At 43.5% G+C, this 20,122-nt stretch overlaps 10 protein-coding genes across 10 annotated transcripts; 5 read left to right on the forward strand and 5 right to left on the reverse strand.

Moving 5' to 3' along the window:
- Positions 1–362: 362 nt before the first annotated feature.
- On the reverse strand, positions 363–1,418 carry V2V93DRAFT_359523 (uncharacterized protein; the record flags this gene model as incomplete). Its single annotated transcript, XM_066908095.1, has 1 exon — positions 363–1,418. The coding sequence occupies one exon, from the start codon at positions 1,416–1,418 to the stop codon at positions 363–365; it is 1,056 nt and encodes a 351-aa protein (XP_066764831.1).
- Positions 1,419–2,224: 806 nt separating this feature from the next.
- Positions 2,225–3,672, forward strand: V2V93DRAFT_371373 (uncharacterized protein). The gene is made up of 2 exons (XM_066910492.1): positions 2,225–2,326; positions 2,425–3,672. Exon 2 carries the CDS (start codon positions 2,491–2,493, stop codon positions 3,427–3,429), a length of 939 nt encoding a protein of 312 aa, XP_066764832.1. The 5' UTR covers positions 2,225–2,326; positions 2,425–2,490; the 3' UTR covers positions 3,430–3,672.
- Positions 3,673–4,066: 394 nt separating this feature from the next.
- V2V93DRAFT_380924 (type I 3-dehydroquinase-domain-containing protein) lies at positions 4,067–6,607 on the forward strand (the record flags this gene model as incomplete). Its single annotated transcript, XM_066912083.1, has 2 exons — positions 4,067–6,337; positions 6,398–6,607. The coding sequence occupies 2 exons, from the start codon at positions 4,067–4,069 to the stop codon at positions 6,605–6,607; spliced, it is 2,481 nt and encodes an 826-aa protein (XP_066764833.1).
- Positions 6,608–7,530: 923 nt separating this feature from the next.
- On the forward strand, positions 7,531–9,806 carry V2V93DRAFT_371377 (uncharacterized protein). The gene is made up of 3 exons (XM_066910493.1): positions 7,531–8,085; positions 8,140–9,008; positions 9,066–9,806. Exons 1-3 carry the CDS (start codon positions 7,848–7,850, stop codon positions 9,561–9,563), a joined length of 1,605 nt encoding a protein of 534 aa, XP_066764834.1. The 5' UTR covers positions 7,531–7,847; the 3' UTR covers positions 9,564–9,806.
- Positions 9,695–11,015, reverse strand: V2V93DRAFT_273907 (xylose isomerase-like protein). Its single transcript, XM_066907177.1, has one exon. The coding sequence runs from the start codon at positions 10,841–10,843 to the stop codon at positions 9,827–9,829; it is 1,017 nt and encodes a 338-aa protein (XP_066764835.1). The 5' UTR covers positions 10,844–11,015; the 3' UTR covers positions 9,695–9,826.
- Position 11,016: 1 nt separating this feature from the next.
- Positions 11,017–12,229, reverse strand: V2V93DRAFT_273902 (uncharacterized protein). Its single transcript, XM_066907176.1, has one exon. It carries the CDS (start codon positions 12,126–12,128, stop codon positions 11,232–11,234), a length of 897 nt encoding a protein of 298 aa, XP_066764836.1. The 5' UTR covers positions 12,129–12,229; the 3' UTR covers positions 11,017–11,231.
- A 222-nt stretch (positions 12,230–12,451) lies between these two features.
- Positions 12,452–13,982, reverse strand: V2V93DRAFT_371380 (uncharacterized protein). Its single transcript, XM_066910494.1, has one exon. It carries the CDS (start codon positions 13,625–13,627, stop codon positions 12,554–12,556), a length of 1,074 nt encoding a protein of 357 aa, XP_066764837.1. The 5' UTR covers positions 13,628–13,982; the 3' UTR covers positions 12,452–12,553.
- Positions 13,786–15,440, forward strand: V2V93DRAFT_273938 (Intradiol ring-cleavage dioxygenase). Its single transcript, XM_066907178.1, has 2 exons — positions 13,786–14,662; positions 14,716–15,440. Exons 1-2 carry the CDS (start codon positions 13,944–13,946, stop codon positions 14,987–14,989), a joined length of 993 nt encoding a protein of 330 aa, XP_066764838.1. The 5' UTR covers positions 13,786–13,943; the 3' UTR covers positions 14,990–15,440.
- A 992-nt stretch (positions 15,441–16,432) lies between these two features.
- On the forward strand, positions 16,433–17,589 carry V2V93DRAFT_371385 (dehydroquinase class II). Its single transcript, XM_066910495.1, has one exon. It carries the CDS (start codon positions 16,764–16,766, stop codon positions 17,205–17,207), a length of 444 nt encoding a protein of 147 aa, XP_066764839.1. The 5' UTR covers positions 16,433–16,763; the 3' UTR covers positions 17,208–17,589.
- Positions 17,590–17,946: 357 nt separating this feature from the next.
- V2V93DRAFT_347518 (quinate permease) lies at positions 17,947–19,940 on the reverse strand. Its single transcript, XM_066907914.1, has 2 exons — positions 18,901–19,940; positions 17,947–18,841 (listed from the first exon to the last, which is right to left on the reverse strand). The coding sequence occupies exons 1-2, from the start codon at positions 19,819–19,821 to the stop codon at positions 18,131–18,133; spliced, it is 1,632 nt and encodes a 543-aa protein (XP_066764840.1). The 5' UTR covers positions 19,822–19,940; the 3' UTR covers positions 17,947–18,130.
- Positions 19,941–20,122: the final 182 nt, after the last annotated feature.

The following is a 20,122-nucleotide window of genomic DNA, read 5'->3' on the forward strand; positions in this document are numbered from 1 at the left end:
TAAAGTAGTAGTCACAATATTTCCAATCTGACAAATTCGGATGTTACTCGAACAGAAATTTTGATGGACAGTCTTCACCAGATGTCGGATAAATCGTATAGCCGCGATATACCTCTAAACCCTATTGAAGGGATCGAAATCACCACCAGATATATAGAGGAATCAAAATATTCTTACTGAACTAACTGCAGTAGATTAATCCAAAATTTTAATATGTTTTAAGCTTCTTCTAAGAAAGGCATAGCTGACTTGACTATCGTGCATCAATAATCTGAGCTACAGATGACCCATGTGACAGCCGAAGTCTTAAAGATATAGACAGGCGAGGTTTTTTAATGAGAAATGTACTATTAATGAACAGATTACAATTCATATTCCTCAACTGCTTCCGTAGAATTATTCTCCACTGCCGTTCTTATAGCATCACAAACCAACAAAGAAGCGAGTCCTGCTCTCGCTGTACAGTTTGGCGTTTTTTCTCCTTGGATTGCCTTAATAAAGTGCTGAAAATGCGATTCGAATGGCAGCACAGGCACCACAGGATAGATTTCTTTTTTTAATGGAGTAGTCCATGACTTTACGCCATCGTGAGACCAGATTTTCATGTCTGGTACACTGAGCGTCGCATTAGTGCCAAATATTCGCCAAAAGTCTTCACCGCTCTTTGGATCTTGTAAGTACTCGCCGGTACCACCTTCGACGTTGTAAGGCGAAGGAACGTTATCCGCAATTAGGAAGGTGCCAACCATACCAGACTTAAAGCGGAGTGTCAAAGCAGCACCTTCCTCGGCCTCAAATCCACGTAGGGATTTTATCTTTTCTGCATGCACACTTACTATGGGTCCGAAGATAAAATGAAGGCAATCAATTTCGTGGATCATATTTATCAGAATCACGCCTCCCACCTTGGTTCGCCTCCACTCCCAGGGGTCGTTAAAGTAATAATCAGATCTAAACATAAGCCACAGACCATTGAGGGCAATAATATCTCCCAACTTTCCAGACTCAACAATCTCCTTTGCAGCAAGTATGTATGGATTGAACCGGCGATGATGGCCAACGAAGGCAACTACTCCGGTCTTATCCAAATGCTCCAATAGACTCTTGCCACTGGGAATGTCAGAACTAATTGGCTTCTCGATCAGCACATGAATCCCCGCAGCCGATAGTTCTCTAGCCACCGGCGCGTGCGTATCATTGGGAGTGCAAATAATAGCCGCATCAGGCTTATCCGGCGACGCGATGAGATCAGCAACAGACGAGTAAGACGTGGCACCTAGCTCAGACGCAAGACCAACGCCTGCTGATGACCGAGTAACAATGGCCACAAGCTGTGCATCCGGATTAGCAACAACAAGGCGTGCATGACGAGGGCCAATTACACCACATCCTATGACGGCAAATTTCAATTTCGACATATTATGTTGATAAAGAAGGCGGTCGGAACTGTATGTACTAAAGTGAAAGTAGTAGATCACAAATAAAAATAATACTGTAATGCATGAATCGAAGTAATTTATAAGACTTCATAAGGAGCGCTGTTGATGGTATAGCTTCAATCTGAATACACGCCTAAGCCGCACTGACGATGCCTACCTTAACTGCGGTGGTCGAGGGGGAATGAAAAATCTACCGCTGTGTAACCCGGCTTCATTCTCGCTTTTCCCCATTCGTAGATACCCCACAGCTTCTCCACTCTAACTTTAACTACTTGTAATATGCAGAAGGCTGATTCTTTTTGCGACGCGATCGCCGATATCGGCGAGCTGTGCTTCTGTTGGCGGTATGTCGCACCTTCAAAGGTCCTAGTCCCAAGCTTTGCTGCCGAGGTGAGGCAACTCTAAGAGGACAGAGCTTTATACACGGCCGTTAAACAAAAAGGTGATAACTGAATAATTACAACGCGATATAAACATGATACTACAGCATCTGCCAAGTAGTACTCCCAAGCTTGCCCGCACACATTATATACATCATTCGCGCTAATCTATAATGCCAAATTATAGTACCAACTTGTATGCTAATATACAATACCAGTTTACAGTACGTAAACCAAATAAAACTTCTCAAAACCTCCTCAGGTAATTATGTTTTTTGGTATTAATAGGCCTCTTGAAAAAAAACATTCTAGGTAAATCTATCAAGTTTAAAGTTTATCTAGTGTTGCGGCCTGCCAGGGTGGAAAAAACTTACTCCGCGCGAGGAGCTAAAGAATAACTAGACATATAACTATGGCTTGCTACAACTATTTTCTCTACTAATATAATATACATCATTTGCTGATCAGTTTTTTTTTGAGGTCAAGTACTGATAGGCTAAAGCTGAGGTATGCTATATATTTTTTTTGATGAACAAGATCGATGCTTATCTGTTTGTCAACTGACCGCTCCTCCAAGTATTAACGTATTCTGAATTATGTTCTAGAAAATCTCGAAGCCAAGCATAGACAAACTTTGCTATTTCTTTTCATTTTCTTAACAACATAACGCAATGACTGCTGACGCTGTGGCATTGGTGCCTACTGATCTGAAGGTACCCAAAAAGACCTACCTGTTTGGTTATCCCATCTCGCATTCTTTAGCCCCACTTTCACACAATACGTTGTTTGCCGACTTGGGAATCCCTTGGACTTACGAACTGCTGGAATCTACAAATAAAAATGATCTTTTGGAAAAGCTAAAATCAGAGGACTGTGTAGGCTGCGCTGTTACTATGCCTCACAAAATAACATTCATTCAAGAAATCGACGACGTCACGGAAGAAGGTGGTGAGATTGGTGCAATTAACACAGTCTTCAAACGTAAAAATCCAAGCACAGGAAAGATAGAACTCATTGGCACGAATACCGACTGCATTGGAGTCCGCGACGCCCTTTTGCTCAATTTTCCTGACATATTAAAGGATTCCACCGGAAAACCGTCATTGGTAATTGGATGCGGAGGAGCTGCTCGGAGTTGCGTGTATGCTCTGTGGAAATGGTTTGGAGTGAGCAAAGTTTACCTTATCAACAGAGACGAGGATGAGGCTCTGGATCTCATTGAGTACCTGAAGAAAACTTCAAAAGGAATTGTCCTCCAACTTGTTAAAACTGCCGAAGAAGCTGAGGCACTGGAGGCCGCTTCGGTTATAATTAGTGCAGTTCCTGATAGGCGACCTGTCTTGCCTACTGAGATTGTTCTGGATAACATAAAGAAAGTGTTTCTTGAAAAGCCTAATAAAGGTTATGCGCTCGAGATGTGCTATCATCCAAATCCTGCAACATACTTTTTCAAGGAATCTAAAGCTATGGGATGGAAAGTCATTAACGGCGTTGAGCCTATGATTTATCAGGGAATTGCGCAGCAGAAACTGTGGACCGGTCTTCCTGGTTCGGCCTTTAACGTCAAACACGTTGCAGAAGTTCTTACGAAGCGCATTAGTGAGATCTGAGTGAGAGATTCTGTTTTCCTAACTGTGAAGAATGATTTATGCTATATATAGATAAAGAAATAAGTAACTAAATAAGTGTAATCCGTTGTGCGTTAGCAGTTGTGCTAAATGTGTTACATTTATGACTGATAACTATATTCAGTTAAGTCAGTGTTATGAGGGCTTTCGTGCAAGACGAAAGAAGATAAACTACCTACTGCATTCGTATAATAACGTTAATAAAATTCTCTCTTTACAGGACCCTCTGGAAACATGGTAACTTCTTTGCATTCTTTGAAGAAGATCTGTGCTACTCTTCTAATGATGAACTGCTGCTACATTGTAATGTGTGCCTACAAACAGATACCCTATAAACTGAGCTATATGTTACTAGTTACTGCTGGCAATAGTAGGGTTTATTAGGGTTTCTGGTTTTATTTATTATCTGTTCTGAGCTAGAGTAAACAGCCGCACGGATAAGACTTACTCCGCTAGTACTTCCCAATCTACTTCCCAATCTTTGGCAACGACGACCGCGATCCGCCAGATATTCAAGACTTGACTCAACGCCATAGTCCTCTTCCTTCACTCCGCTGCTGTTCGAACTCTCATACGTTTGCAACCACTGTTTTCCAAGAATTGTGAGGAACAGTTTTTAATGCCTGTTGATTTGTTCACATTGAATCAGAGTCTTCATGGCCGAAATTCAAGCAAAAGCCCTTCCATATCGGGAGCAGAAGCAGCTAACAGATCAGCGCCGAGAGCCGCCAGTTCTAGTCCTAGTCCTCTCTTTTCTGTATCTGCTTCTTTGTTTCGACATTTTAATCCAGACTCTTCAATAGTCCTAGTTGGTATTCGTGGTTCAGGACTCTCAACTTTGGCCGTGATGGCTGCCAGTGCACTCGGTTTCCGTTTATTAGACGCAGACCAGCATTTTTACGACACAACCGGTCTCTCGCGGGCTCGATATAAATCTACTCGCGGAATATCTGCATATAAACAGGAGGAAATGCGTTTACTGTCTGAGATGCTGCTAGAAAATCCTTCCTCGGCGATCATTGTATGTGGACCGGGAGCTGTAGAAGCGTCTGGCCAGGCACTGCTTGCAAATTATTCGCAAAGTCATCCTGTAATTTATGTCTCTCGCGATCCGGAGAGTATCAGACAGTATCTTTGTCTTCCAAGTATCGACAAAATTACGACTCTTACTCGTCTAAGTGCACCAATCCTTCGCTCACTGTCAAATTTTGAATTTTATAATCTGTCTGATCTGGCACAGCCGCCTCGGCATTTACATCCTTCCGGGAGATACCTACCAAAATCGCTTGCCTTGAAACAGCTCGAGCTTGACTTTTTGCATCTACTTAACTCTTTGAAAAAAAACCAAAATCAGCTTCAACGTACACGGGGCCAAGATAAGAGCTATAGCCCATCGCTGAGTCCTATTGAAGATCGTCTCTTCACGCATGCTCTTACAATTCCGATCTCTATCTCTGACAGCTTTTGGGCAAAAGTCCTAGCAACAGATGTCACGGCCGATGCAGTCGAGCTTGTCGTCACTCTTTCGGACTCTAGCTTTAATAATTCGTTAGCCGATTATGTCAGTCGTCAATTTTACAATGTTCGCAGAACTATCCGACTGCCAATTATCATTCATGTTTTGGCGAAAGAAACTCAATATTTTAGTGTGCTTCACCATTGTCTGCGCCTTGCTCCTGAATTTCTTACCGTCAATTTGAATAGCGATGACGATTTAGTCAAACAGCTTGTCGCACATAAGGGAGCTACGAAGTATATCGGCCATAAGCAATTTGAAACGACAGGATGGACCGACCCTGACCGAGAAAGAAGTGTTGAGAGAGCTGAAATGCTAGAATTAGATCTTGTTCGCCTTTGCCAAGAAGCGACCATGCCAGTTGACAACTTCTCTCCTAGGCATTTTGCAGATGAGATGAAGGCAAGTGGAAAGCGAATTCCTGTTATTGCGTATTATACTGGACCTTTTGGAAAGCTGTCGCGCTGTTATAATACCATTCTCAGTCCTGTCACTAGCGGCCTTGTCATTGAATGTTCGGGGCCGTCGTCTCTACTCAGTACTCAAGAAACTCTTAATGCATTGTACTCATCTTTTGCTCTTGACTCAATGTACTTTGGTATTTACGGAACGTCAACCTCCTCGAGCTTCTCGCCTGCCATGCACAATCCTGCTTTTCGACTTTATGGCTTGCCACATAATTACTCATTTTTTCAAAGACCGACTATCGATTATCTAAAGCAGCTCATTAAGGATCCGCATTTTGGCGGTGCAAGTATATCTTCTCCTTTTAAAACCGAAGTTCTGTCGCTAGTTGACTACATGAGTCCAGAAGCCCGCGTGATCGGTGCTGTGAACACGCTGATACCTCTGCGATCCAACGATCCTAACTCACTTATGACTGACAGAAGTCGAGCCGGGCCATGCTTGGCGTTGTTTGGCGAGAATACGGATTGGATCGGAGTCTCCACTTGCATTCGCTCGAGCCTGTCGCCGATCAATGCTGTTAGGCGACGAACTACAGGACTGGTGGTTGGTGCCGGTGGAATGGCTCGTGCAGCCACATACGCGCTTATTCGTCTAGGAGTTCAAACAATATTTGTACACAATCGTACTCAGGAAAATGCCGAATCTTTAGTGTCTCATTTTCATAATTATATTTCGAGTGTTGAAGACGATAGCTATGGCGACAGGAATCGTGAGACTGGAAAAAAAGCAGTGAAGCTGAGGATTATGGAGAAGAAGACTGATAAATGGCCGAAGGATGAGTTTGATTACCCGACGATTATTGTGTCCTGCATTGCTACGACGCAATTGGCAAACGGTGATTGTTCTGCAGATACCAGTCTCCCTGCAAACTGGCTAGCTAGTGAGACCGGTGGAGTTGCCGTAGAGGTAAGCTAGTTATTGTTTTCGTTTTCATTCGTAATACGCGTATACTAACAATTTGAGCAGCTCTCTTATACCCCTTTAGAAACGCCATTGATAAAGCAAATTGGGCAAATGGGTGATAGAGGATGGATTGCTGTTGATGGGCTACAAGTTCTTCCGGAGCAGGGCAAGATGCAATTTGAAATGTTCACTTCCCGACAGCCACCAATTCAATTGATGAGAAAAGAAATAGACGGAGCATATCAGCGATACGTTGAAGCGCGGAAATGTTAATACGAATCTAGAATACAAACTTCTAATTGCGAGACTGCCTAATACCAAATTAGGACAGATTATATTCCAAGTTTTTTATATAATCTGCTCTCCATTGCAGATATTAATATATCAGCAGCTAGCTGTTTTTCTCAATTCGCTAGCTTGCTGTGACAGAATCTTGATAAAAGGCGCGTCAGTAAAATATGGAATATGCCTAGTCATAGTCGTGCCGATCTGTATGTATGACTGTCTTTCACGTTATATCTGTATATTACCATATTGAGAAATAAGGAATGAATTTGACTGCCGCGGGCCGTGATGTAATAAATATATCAGTGTGCTTGGATTTCCCTTGGCATCAGAGTATAGTAAATTAGGATGAGAAAATATTTTTATTACTGCTACACTTGCAATACGGCTAGAGTTGGAAATGCCTAAATATAAATCTGCTGGAAGTCGATTTAAAGTTATGACTGAATAAATGCTAAAGAGTTATTTTAATATATGCTATTATAATACAGCTACAATGATTTTATTGCGTACTTTGTAAGTCAGGATAACAGCGATGCTAAAACATAAAACAAAAAAAAAATGTAATTTGGCTAAATAAATAGTAAAATCTGGCTGGTTCTAATGCTGGTTCCAGCTGCCGCCTTCCTGTTCATTTCAAAATACTCAGCAACAGACATGCGAGAAAAATCTCTTTTAATTGTGCAAGATATATTTTTTTTATACAGATCTATTAGCATTTCTTTATAATAATTCATAATAAGCTATATTTATGTATATTCATAAAAGATTTATACAATTCAATGTAATGGGCAATGCAGCAATTTACTGACTCTTAAACTACAACGCCGGCCAAAGAAATATCCGGCGTCTTAAAAGATTAATAAATCTCGACCTGGCCAGGCTGCTTTCTTGCCAATCTGATTTACCAGGACGCGAACTACTAAATATATTATATTATTTTTTTTAAGCCTGCTTTGTACTCCATCACACGAATTTCAGGCAAACCGAATGCATAATGAGCTTATGCCGAGCGGCGAGAATGCGGTCGCTATGCAAATGCGGCTCATGACGCTAGTTTTGTCTTCCAGGCACGGGTTAGAAACCGGAATCTTAATTCACGACATAGCAAACTACTCAAGCAAATGACAGTCTTCCGTTGTTCGGATGTACCCGGGTTGGTCCTACAATATAAATCTCTGGCAACCGCTTCAATCATTTTTAGTTGCGCATCCAGTTAAACACACTAATGAAGACATTAACCTCGTCGAGTCTTTACACGGTTGCTACTGCGCGGTCCCCTGCTACTGCTTTATGCAGATTATCGTCGCAAACTTTTCGAGTTGCCCTACTTGAGCGCAATACTCGCTTATTTTCAACTACTCAGCAGTCAAAGAGCAAAGTATCTACTCCTCATGAGGCTCTCAAAAATGTCAGCTCGAATATTACCCTCTTATGCGGTGGATTTGGTCTATCTGGTGTTCCCGGTAAGGATTATCATTCCCGGCTTGCTAAATATTACTAACTTATGCTGCTTTTAGACACCCTGATCAATGCTGTTAAAGATCTGCCTTATATCAACAACATTACCGCTGTTTCCAATAACGCAGGAACTGCCAATTCAGGACTTTCCAAGCTACTAGAATCAGGCCAGATCTCTAAAATGGTTGCGTCCTACATCGGAGGCAATAAAGTTTTTGAGAAATTATACTTGACTGGTAAGATTGATCTTGAATTGACTCCCCAGGGCACACTTGCAGAGCGATGTCGCGCTGGTGGGGCTGGTATTCCTGCAGTCTATGTTCCAGCTGGATATGGCACGTGGGTGCAGACAGGTGAGTTACCAGTCCGATATGACGAAGAAGGAAAAGTTGTAAAGAAATCAGATCCTCGTGAAGTTCGTGAATTTGACGGACGAAATTTTCTATTGGAGAATAGTATTTTTGGCGACGTTGCGTTTGTAAAAGCCTACAAAGCTGATACTCTGGGCAATTGCTATTTCCGAATGGCGTCTCGCAATTTTAACAGTACTTTTGGTAGGGCGGCCAAGTTCACTATTGTTGAAGCCGAAAATATTGTTGAGCCAGGGGAAATCAAGCCCGACGATGTTCATTTGCCTGGAATTTACGTCAACAAAGTCGTGCAATCTACATCCGAGAAAAAGATAGAGATTTTGACAGTTCAGAAGACGAAAACTGCGTCATCAGAGCGCAAGAAGAGAGAGCTAACGGCGGATCCTAACTCACCAGAGGCTCGACGCAATCGAATTGTCCAGCGCGCAGCTAAGGAGTTTAGAGACGGTGACTATGCTAACCTTGGTATCGGCATGCCTACTCTTGCCCCAAATTTTTTGAACGATGAGATTTCCGTTACTTTGCAGTCTGAGAACGGCATTCTTGGACTTGGACCAGTGAGTAGTCCAGTAGTATTTCTCAGCCAGAACAGATTTTAAATATTGTTACTTTAGTACCCCAAAGAGGGAGAAGAGGATCCAGATCTCATTAACGCTGGCAAAGAAACTGTCACCGTCAAGCCTGGTGGATCTTTCTTTGGTTCAGACGAATCATTTGCTATGATCAGATCCGGCCGAATTAACCTTACAATCCTTGGAGCAATGCAAGTATCTCAATATGGTGATCTGGCTAATTGGGCACTTCCAGGGATGGTTAAAGGTATGGGTGGTGCTATGGACCTAGTTGCGTATCCGCAACGTACGCGTGTTGTTGTGGTGATGGATCTGGTTGACAAAAAAGGACGACCAAAAATCTTAAATGAGTGCCAATTCCCGCTGACAGGACCAAAATGTGTTTCTAGAATTATAACAGATTTGGCCGTTTTTGACGTTGATCCAGAGAAAGGGCTTACTTTGATTGAGGTCGCGGACGGATACAGTGCGGAGGATATCAAAGATATGGTTGCCGCTCCTTTTTCTTTGTCGCCGACTTTAGGGCCCATACAAATATAGGTATTTGACGGTCATTTCTCTAACATTTTAAGTTGAATTTGAACGTTGTAAGATTCCATGATTATACTGTTGGTGCTGCAGGAACTGCACAAATAACCGACCTGTAATAGTTGACTCTTTCGGAATTTTTGATAATAAACCCTACGAAACCTTACGTCCTAGGATCAAGGACAGTGTCAGTTGATATATCTGGTATACGTCATTTATGCAAGAGAGTAATAAATTTATATCATTTGAAACTAAGCAGTTGACTAATAGGCAGCTCATAAGCCTAATCTGTCAACCAGTTTTTTCCAAGATGCTATACCACGCTGAGCATGCTCGCGTGGCACATGCTCTCCTTCCTCCGCCATTGTCCGCGAGAATAACTCCATAGAAACAGGTCCTTTATAGCCCAATCCGAAAATAATTGCTTTTGCAACGTCTTCAACTGGAAGATAAGCACCACGATCGGTCTCGTACATGAATGTGCGCGCATTACGTGACCAGTTCATGCGAGCCGGATTACCTTCGACGTAAAACGGGTGACCCTTTACGAGAGGAGAATTCAAGCGTTCAGCATCGACAACTTGAATGTAAAAGACTTTGCGAACATCTATCTCCTTCACCATCCGTTCAATAGAGTCCTTAAGATCAGCGTCGGCGTTGAGTGTTTTACCGGTTGCCAAAGAAGGATCAGCCCAGACACGGCCTGCGATGTTGAAGGTATCAAGGCAGACGCCAAAGTTTGGCCGATCAACTAGTTTAGTAACTTTCCAGAGCATCTCCCATGTATCGACAAATGTGCTCCAGCACAGATTCTCATATGCAAATCTAATAGGCGGTTCTTCCATCGCACCCATATCGGCAACCTGCTGCAAATCCTTTGCGATAATGTTGAGGTCGCCAGTAAGTTCATTAGCCGGAAGAAAGTTAGCCGGGATCTGGATCGTATTAGTCTTCAGAATTTTAACAATTTTGAACCACAATTTTAGTTTTTCAATCAGTTTGTCATGCTGATCACGATCTACCAAGCCTTCATAGAATAGAAACGGCTGCAGCCCGATAATCTCAAGACCGTTTCTCTCACAAGCATCGTAGCAATGTTTGGTCGCCTCAAGTAGCTGATCCGCGTTAGGATTATCATTTCCAGCAATTTTGCGAGCGACATAGTCGAGGTCCTCGTAAAAAATCTCCACGCCTTTAAAGCCGGCCTTTGCTGCCTCATCCATTTTAAAGTCAAAGTCGTGCAGCCAACCTCTGCCGAGCGAGGCGCTCATGATTACTGGATAGTAAGCCATGCCAGATACTTGAATAAAATGATGCAAATTAATAACCGTTGATCCGTTGGGCGTCAAGGAGAGTGCCCGACTTCCAATGATTTATCTTGATCTTAGTTATATCACTAGCGACGGATAAATCCTTTTGTGTTCCGGAAACTGCCCGCCCCTGGGTCATTTCAGGCAGATAGTATAAGGAGTGAACTCTAAGCTAATAGCTAACGCTAACGCCGCACATTAGACGGCTTTGCTTCCCGCCGACCAGAATGTACAGGACGGAAAAAAGACGAGATAGGTTCGTAGCAACTCACTTTGATTTGTCTGTTATTTAATGATTGTGATTCTGATAGCTTATAAAATTTATTATTTCTCTGGTCTCATGCAGTTTACATTACTGTTGCAGCAGTGATTAAAAGTTGATGCCCTTGCTCTCTTCAGCGGCCTTCAATAAAACATTCCACGCGCCATCCTTATCAATCCGTTTAGAGTATTCCTCGCCTGCCCACAGCTTCCACTGCTGCTCAATCTGATATCCGATAACGTGTGTACCCTCGACGGTAGGCCAGCCAAGAGACTCTGAGAGCTTGATCATTCTAGTTCTGCGCGGCTTGAAGCACATATCAAGTAGAACGCCTTTCTCCGGACGCTCTAAAAAGCTCTTCAATATCGCGGCCACGTTCTTTTCTGCCTCAGTCTTGGGCTCAAAATCAGGTACCGTGCCGACTATATAATAGGGATCTTTCAGAGTGGCAGCCTGCTCGAGAGACTTGACGTGGATGATCTCTGGAATGATAGGAAGTTTCTTTGAGTCACGGACCAGGTCTGCAACCTCCTGATCATCACGATTTAGGATATAAACGACCCGACAGTGCAAATGCGAGGCAAGACAGTAGATCGCTGCGCGACTGGCGCCCCCTGCGCCAACAATAAGACCCGCCTCGGCAGTCGCGCGCTTTGCTTCGTCGCCTTTTTCAAGCAGACAGCCACGGATTCCGAGGTAGTCAGTATTGGTGCCACAAGTCTTTCCGTTCTTGTAGTAAACGTTGTTGCAGGCTCCAATCGCGGTCGCGAGCTCGTCTATTTCGTCTAGAAGAGGAATCACCGTGGCTTTGTAAGGCATAGTCACAACTAATCCTGCAGTTTTTGGGTCTTTGGCAAGAGCCATAACGTCGTCCATAGTCGGGCATTCGGTGGAGTAGAAAGTCCATGGCAAGTTTAGCGATTTTGCAATAAAATTGTGCATTCCGAATGCAATCGAGTGCGTGACGCCAATGCCAACAAGATGCAGCAACTTTGGGTCTTCCATGATGTCGATATATCGGATTGATCGAAAAGGGGAAAGAGAAAGTAGATAAATAACAGATCGCAATGTGTAACCGCAATTATCAATTTATTGTATTTGGAGGGGTGGATATTTAAAGCTGGGCGGGTGATGTCTTAGCCTCCATTTCCACGGCCGGATGAGAGTTCGCATCTTCTTTTATTTCTGTTCCCATTTTCTCAGAAATTTAGATAGAAATCAAGTTAACGAGAAGCAGTTTTGTTTTCTGGGCGCATTGAGCAAATAGAATAGATCGATTTTCTCTTAACTGCAAAGTATGATCAATTTCAGATATTGACAAAATCATTACAGGTTATTGGAACTACCCTAATCCAGAACGATTAAAAGTTTAAAGGTTATATGATTATGTAATAAATTTATAATAAGTTCATCACAATGAAGTAAACTGCTTACAGGTCTGCTCGAGCATCCTCGCCAGCCCATGCGCGTCTAATCAGCTCCTCAATCGCACTTCTCTCAACTTCACGCGGATTCCAGTATGGGTTGCTAACCGCGATATCGGCAGCTTTGCTGATATCCTCCTCCTTCATTCCGTATGCCTTTAATCCCTTCTCAACACCGAGCTTGCTAGTTAAGATGTTCAGACCCTTTATAGCATCGCCGTCACTCTCCGGGAGTGCCTCAGCAAGTTTTTCGAGGGCCTTGGGGATCTTTGGCGCGTTATACGCGAGCGCATGCGGAAGCACGATCGTGTGCGTCTCGGCATGAGGAAGATTGAATGTTCCTCCAAGGGTATGGCAGAGCTTATGATGAAGCGACATGCCTACACTTCCAAGGCATGTTCCGCAAAGCCATGCACCGTACTGCGCCTTTGTTCGAGCATCTTTAGATTTTGGGTCCTTCACTATGACGGGGAGCGACTCAGCGAGAGCCTTGACACCTTCCTGGGCAAGCAAATCGATGATCGGGTTGCCGTTCTGCGCATAAAGAGCCTCGACTGCGTGCGCGATAGCATTGACGCCGCTAGTAGCGCTAAGGCTGGTGGGCAAAGACATTGTGAGGTCAACATCGTAGACAACGGTTCCGGGCAAGATGCGCGGATCAGACTTTGTAGTCTTACGGCCGTCCTCAGTCTCGCCGAGGATAGGAGTCACTTCACTTCCGGCGTACGTCGTCGGCACAGTGAGATGGTAGATGCCAGTTCTGATACTGATAGCCTTGCCCAAACCGATCGTACTGCCTCCTCCGATCGAGATCACAATGTCGCATTTGGAAGCCACTGCAGCATCAACAGCTTTCTTGGTGATGTCGACCGGGGTATGCATAGTGGCCTGGGTGAAGATGCCAGCAACATTGTCCTTGAGAATACGCTTGAGGTCTTCGGCCTGCGAGACCTGCTGCGGTGTGCAAAGCAAGAAGGGGCGAGAGAATCCCAGACGAGAAACCTCCTCGGGAATTCGGTTGATGACGCCGCTGCCGAAGATGACGCGCGCCGGATGCGCGGTGTAGACGAAGCTGGTCATAGTAGTAATTGGTTAGAGTACCGACGGGTGGGTCGAAGGTGGAGTGATGTAGACAAGAGCACCTGATGTGAGCGACTGCGAGGATTAAAAGAATTATGTAGTAAAGCGTGAGATTGGCTGGAAATTGGCTATTTCTTGAGTATTCGATAGCCGGCCGGTAGATGTCAGATCCGGTGGGGTCGGAACCGAGTACTCAAATAGACGACAGCCCACTATCAGTAGAAAGCCCACTTCTATCTCAATTGTTCAGATTTCTTTCGGATATATTTAAATCAAGAGAATAAAATTACGAAAAGAATTTCAGATTAATAAAAAAATGCAGCATACTCCGCCTGATCTTCCTCCAATGAAGGACCTCACAATCGAAAACATTACCGAGAATGTCCACATCATAAACTCAAAATGCGACAAGCCGCGGCTCAAGTTCCTCATCAACACCCTCGTTACCCATCTCCACGATTACGCTCGTGAGACCAGACTCAGCACCGAGGAATGGGAGCAAGCAATCAGCTTCCTTGTCGCGGTTGGTAGGATTAGCACTGAGGTACGTCATGAGTTTGTGCTCTTGTCTGATATCCTTGGTCTGTCGCTGCTCGTTGATGCCATCAACCACCCTAAGCTGCCTGCTGCTACTGAAGGAACCGTTCTTGGTCCATTCCACACCTTGGACGCCGAGCACATCAAGCAGGGAGACACCATCTCGCATGATCCTGATGGAATTGCTTTGTTTGGTGTGTGCTCAATTAAGAACTCGTCCGGCAAGCCCATGGCTGGCGTCGAAGTCGATGTCTGGGAGACCGACTCGAAGGGCTTTTACGATGTGCAATATGAGGACCGCACTGGGCCAGATGGTAGAGCAGTTCTTGTCAGTGACGAAGAGGGCATGATCTATTTCAAAGCAATTGTGCCAGTGCCGTATCCCATTCCACACGATGGGCCTGTCGGAAAGCTACTCGGCTCACTTAAGCGACATCCTTATCGTCCAAGTCATATGCACTTTATGTTCAAGAAGGAAGGCTTCGACCGTCTTATCACGTATGTTATTTCTACCTCTGTTTTCTGACAACCCATCATACTAATATTTGCAGTGCTCTCTACCTGCGCGGTGACCCTTACGAAACCTCGGACGCCGTTTTTGGCGTCAAAGAAAGTCTTATAATTGAGCTGAAGAAGGTCGGTGACGTCGAAGGCCTAAGTGAGAAGCACGGGGTATCCCCCGATACTGTGCTCTTGCAGCATGATTTTGTACTTATAACCGATGAAGAATCGATGCAGGTCCGGACAGAGGAAGCGTGGAAGGCCGCCAAAATGGCGGACAAGGACCTTACTGTCGTCGACGGTCTGCTTGTGCCTCTGGACTGAGTTGTTGACTGTATTATCAATTGCTATCGCAAATTGTTTATATCTGCATATGCTCGCTACCTACATGAATTTTATGTAAATTTGATAAAATAGAAATTGTTTGAAACCAGAGTTCCGCACATTGAAACCAATTTAACCTTATTGGGTATTGCGGGGGAAGGGTATCCGATTCAGCAACTGAGTTCTTTTTTTGGCTAAGCTTCTATGTGGGGTATATTTCTCGGCCGCTCGTCCGATACGAAAGAGAATAGCAAATATCTACCAGAATGCGATGAATAAACAAAGAGACGCAAGATATCAGACAGAGTGTCTATTTGAAACTCTGCATGAACCACAAACTAGGCCGCGCTAAGTTGGAAGATGCAATCGAGAGCCGCATGCCGTAATTCATGACGTAAAAACTACATGAAGCAGATTTTCAGCAGTGACTCTTTTAATTAGTATTCCATTCATATTATTTGACTTATTCTTATTATATTTAGGTATTACTTGACTCGAAGCAGAAACATCTGATAGTGCTAAATTACGCCCGTCATACCGGGTAATCAGTCTCCGCCAGTGACTTTATATACTGACAGCAGGCGGATGCATACCCAACAGCTCACAAAACAGCCCAGTAACACAGATAACTATTAATGAGACGGAAAATCATTCAGCACTCTGCGCAGAATAAGAAAGGACTCCCTGTGCTTTGCGACGGACGGTATTCTTAAGTGTCTCTCATGATCCATAGTTTCGGCATGTAAGCACCGTAATTTGTACTTTACGATATAAAAGTCTTCTGGCCGTCTGTATTGCACCGGGCAAAAACAGGCAAAAACATGCAGGCAGACCGAGACGTCGACTGCTACGGCTTACAGTCATTCCAACCATTGTGCAGGTGCTGCTTCGGCGGGCATACATACAGTCAGGTATTTTGCAGGCTAAGGACAATAATAGTAGTCAGAAAAAGTGACGATAAGACAGCAGATCGCATGAATTGTTCTTAAAGTCGTGAGTCGATTGAGCTGAGGGTATATATGGAACCTAAATCCTTATAGATAATGTTAATCTAAATACCATGGTTAAACCAACCGTTGAGAATAGCTCTACCGGGTAGTCTTATGAGGACGGATTGAAAGCCACCTAGCAAAAGGTATCCGAGACCAGAACGCCAGAGCTGCCCTAGACCACTCATTATTTATAAAACCTATTCCTTTGCAACCGATTGGCTGGAAATCAAACCATAAGCGGCTGCTATGTTCTAAAGAGGTTTTCCAAGAACAAGTAGCAAATCATACTAGAATAATACTATATGAAACATCATTGTACCTTACTATCAGTTATCGCGTTGATAAGTTTTTGTATAATATATTTGAGTGTAATAATATCGCTTAAACCACAGTACAATTGTCAGTCATTTGTGCTCAGCAAGACGAAACTCTAACTTTAACCTACTTGGATGCATACGATAAAAGCCCAGGAACGTCCAGCTGAAAGCGCATTCTAATGGATAACTCTGAAAGAGTGAGTATTCTAACAGTAAACTACAAATAGCAGTACAGATTATAGAATCAATAGTTCCATAACTGAGCAAATACGAACAAAGAGCAGAGATCTATTGATATGAACGATAGAGTTCTGACACGGATTCCAAGGAAAAATCCGGGGCGGCAAAGTCTTTAGCAAGCACATCTAGCAGAAGCATCTTTATAAATATGCCAGCGCTCCGAATACTCAATGAGTCTTTTATCTAACAAACCGTTTTAATAGGTTTCTGTAAGGTTCAAGCAAAATGGTCAACTCAGTTCTTGTTATCAATGGCCCGAACCTCAATCTGCTCGGCCTTCGCGAGCCCCAGCTCTACGGCGCCACAACGCTCAGCCAGCTCGAATCAGGTCTGCATGAAAAAGCTGCCACACTCGGTGTAAAGCTTGAGACATTTCAAGCTAATTGCGAGGGCGCAATCATTGATCGAATCCATAAAGCACGTGGAGAGTTTGATGTCATTGTCATCAATGCCGGAGGTCTGACCCATACTAGTGTTGCTCTTCGGGACGCGTTTTCAGGAGTCTCTATTCCGTTCATTGAGTTACATGTCACCAACACACACGCACGCGAAGAATTTCGACATAAAAGTTTTCTAAGTGAGAAGGCAGTTGCTGTGATTATGGGATTCGGTGTTCATGGTTATTACTACGCGCTTGACCATGCGGCTCACAACGTCGTCAAGAAATGAGTATCGCTCTGTATCATCGACTTCGACAGCTGCCTTTACAATTGGCATTTGCAAACCAGAGATTGGAAATCTTATAGACAAAAACTTCTCAAAGTTCTCTAGCATTTTGTTGTTTTGCAATATATAGTAGGCCTCTCACTCCCGGTAAGTAACGGCATTGATTAATTTTTTGCTACGCCGTCAACTCACCGAGCTTGTATAGATTTCAAATATGTAATATTATTTGGTAAACATATTGCATATTGATTTATAAAAGCACTCCATTGTTGATTCTGTAATTTTGATAAAGACTCTAGTTTTTTTTTGTTTTATTGTGCATTGTAAAACCACTAGTACTGAATTGACTAAATGATCGATTCTAACACAAATTCAAGTATCTGAGCTATCAGCGATTAAGATTGTAACCTTACTGATTAGCAATTATTGAGACGTTAGATTCTCAATTTATAACTCCTGTAGATAAGTTTTGGTCGTCGGCTATGAATCTATCCACTGATAACAACGCGATTATATATCCCTAGCAAAGTCACTTTCTTAGTATTCAATTCCGTACTCAAATCAGAGATTCCTCAACCAAGCGGTCTAAGAGTGATAGGAAACCACAAATTTGTTATTTTTTATATTGGCAACTTATATTACTCGATAAGTTTCTGACAACGTATACGCTTCAGAGTTCTAATTTTTGACGTCGGACTCCATGTCTAAATAAAATCTATGCCAACAATGATACTTGTATTTAGCAGAAGCTCAATAAGGTTGTGATATATATTTAATCAGATGAAGGGGCTGGCTCTTCATGCAAGAAGCCAAAAATTCTACTAAAGAAAATGAGACAAATATACTCTTTAGTGAATGTAAACCAAACGAACTACTCTATAATGATATACACCAAACAGAAGACAAAAAAAGTAATAAAACCAATCTTATACTTTTTCGTTGTTAGTATCTTCAACAAAGTCAGATCCAGTCTTTTCTTCTGCAATGTCGACAACTTCACGACGAGTATCCTCATCCATTTCTCGTAGCCTCGACATTACCTCCTTGTGAGCTTTTCTAGGCGCCAGCCCCTTGGCAAAGAGTAAATCGATCTGCTCAAGAGGTACACCTTTGGTTTCTGGCACCAAGAAAAAGACGTAGACTGCAGATAGCAACTGCAGAGCAGCAAAAAACAAGAATACTCCGTATCCCATCTTGGAGAACATTTGAGGCGTAAAACGTGCAATAAGAAAGTTCCAAAGCCAGTTGTTAGCCGCCGAAAACGCCTGGCCAAGACTGCGCATATTTTGATCAAAGATTTCACTGCAAATACACCATGGCGTGCCACTCCAGGATGGCGTATAAAAGACTGTCCATATGTAAAAAAATGCCACGGCGGCTCTTCCACCAGCCGATTGTGAGCTGTTTGCGCTCGCGACAGGATGAGCACCACCGACGTAGCCCCCAACAATCCACAAGCTAATTGAGCCACCGATAGCGCCATAAATTAGCAAGTTCCTTCGTCCAACAAAATCAATAAGCCAGAGAATCCAGATTACAGTCATGACTGTCTTAACAATGCCAAAGATACCGGTCGAGAGAAGGCTTGAGTTCGTGCCCTGGACACCAATGCTTTTGAAGACGGTGGGAGAGTAGTACTGTAGACATTAGTTAATATATTTGCAAATAAAAGAAAAAATGATTTTGAGCAACAGACATTGATGGCATTGATACCAGATCCATTTTGCCACACAAACAAACTGCCGGCAAGAAAAAGTCGCCACTGAACGGATTTATTCTTCCTCGCCTCTTTAAAAGGAGCATAAAAGCCAAGGCCAATTGATTGAGCTTGAAAGTCAATGGCCTGATCAATAAGAGCAACTTCTTCGCGAATATAGGAGTGATCCGATGGAAGATTACGAAGACGACTCAGAACGTTGATTCCTTTCTCACGTTTCCCATTGGCAATAAGCCATCTGGGACTTTCGTCTGTAAAGCAGGTTCCTGCAACTAGAATACCCGCAGGAATAAGCTGAACGCCAAAGGGAATCATCCACTGTTTTCGAGACTCGGCCATAGTCTCGGAAAGAGCATAATTAATCCAAAAGCCAACCAAGCCACCAATCTGCCAGCCTACTTCCCACATTCCTACTAGTCGGCCGCGAATAGCAGGTGGAGAAAGTTCTGAGACATAGATTGGAATAAGATTGGATATTCCACCAATTCCCATCCCAGCAACAACGCGACCGGCGTAGAGTGGTCCCAGACCGCGCTCACTATTCATTGCCAGCATAATGCCGGCACCGACTGCAAACAGAGTACCAAAAGTAAGCAGACCAATGCGACGGCCAAGATAGTGCCCGCCCAGGTATGCAAATAAGGCGCCAAAAAAGGCACCTGCCTGATACAAAGAAACAATATTTGCCTTTATAAGATCAACTTCAGAAGAAGACTTGGTATTAAAACCAAACTCATCGCCAAAAGAATCTAGGGCAAGAGTACCGCCAATAAAGGCAGAGTCGTAGCCAATGGTTGCTGCGCCCGAAGAAGCAATCGCTGCAAAGAGATAGGTTTTGAAGTTGTATACTTCTTTAGGAGTCGGTCTGTCCTCTTCGATCTTTGGCAATAAGCGTACCATTTTTATTATTATTATTATTTTCTTGTACGCGGGTCAGCAGGGCAAGACAAAAAATAAGTAGCAATCAGATTTAGCTGCAAACGAGAGAGTAGCAAAGGTTTTTAATGCCGGCAACTGACTACAAACTGGGCTCGGTACCAAACGCGAAAACATTCTGCCGCCAATATAAATTGTGGAGAAACGCACGAATGCGGAGAAGCCGCACGCCATGAGCCATTTACCCCGCGAGCCCCACACTCTAGCACAAGGGCCTCGTGCTAGTAATCATTTTGTTATCCAGTATAAATCACGTGCCTCAGCA

The sequence above is a fragment of the Kockiozyma suomiensis genome (assembly GCF_038497685.1).
Source record: "Kockiozyma suomiensis strain NRRL Y-17356 unplaced genomic scaffold V2V93scaffold_9, whole genome shotgun sequence".
NCBI lineage: Eukaryota > Fungi > Ascomycota > Lipomycetes > Lipomycetales > Lipomycetaceae > Kockiozyma > Kockiozyma suomiensis.

Excerpts from the sequence above, each read along its gene's own strand:
- V2V93DRAFT_371373 (XM_066910492.1), top strand. The coding sequence starts at position 2,491 with ATGACTGCTGACGCTGTGGCATTGGTGCCTACTGATCTGAAGGTACCC.
- V2V93DRAFT_371377 (XM_066910493.1), top strand. The coding sequence starts at position 7,848 with ATGAAGACATTAACCTCGTCGAGTCTTTACACGGTTGCTACTGCGCGG. Across the intron at positions 8,086-8,139 it reads TGGTCTATCTGGTGTTCCCG|ACACCCTGATCAATGCTGTT; the intron begins GTAAGGATTATC and ends TGCTGCTTTTAG. Across the intron at positions 9,009-9,065 it reads GCATTCTTGGACTTGGACCA|TACCCCAAAGAGGGAGAAGA; the intron begins GTGAGTAGTCCA and ends TTGTTACTTTAG.
- V2V93DRAFT_273907 (XM_066907177.1), bottom strand. The coding sequence starts at position 10,843 with ATGGCTTACTATCCAGTAATCATGAGCGCCTCGCTCGGCAGAGGTTGG.
- V2V93DRAFT_273902 (XM_066907176.1), bottom strand. The coding sequence starts at position 12,128 with ATGGAAGACCCAAAGTTGCTGCATCTTGTTGGCATTGGCGTCACGCAC.
- V2V93DRAFT_371380 (XM_066910494.1), bottom strand. The coding sequence starts at position 13,627 with ATGACCAGCTTCGTCTACACCGCGCATCCGGCGCGCGTCATCTTCGGC.
- V2V93DRAFT_273938 (XM_066907178.1), top strand. The coding sequence starts at position 13,944 with ATGCAGCATACTCCGCCTGATCTTCCTCCAATGAAGGACCTCACAATC. Across the intron at positions 14,663-14,715 it reads GGCTTCGACCGTCTTATCAC|TGCTCTCTACCTGCGCGGTG; the intron begins GTATGTTATTTC and ends TAATATTTGCAG.
- V2V93DRAFT_371385 (XM_066910495.1), top strand. The coding sequence starts at position 16,764 with ATGGTCAACTCAGTTCTTGTTATCAATGGCCCGAACCTCAATCTGCTC.
- V2V93DRAFT_347518 (XM_066907914.1), bottom strand. The coding sequence starts at position 19,821 with ATGGTACGCTTATTGCCAAAGATCGAAGAGGACAGACCGACTCCTAAA. Across the intron at positions 18,842-18,900 it reads CTGGTATCAATGCCATCAAT|TACTACTCTCCCACCGTCTT; the intron begins GTCTGTTGCTCA and ends TAATGTCTACAG.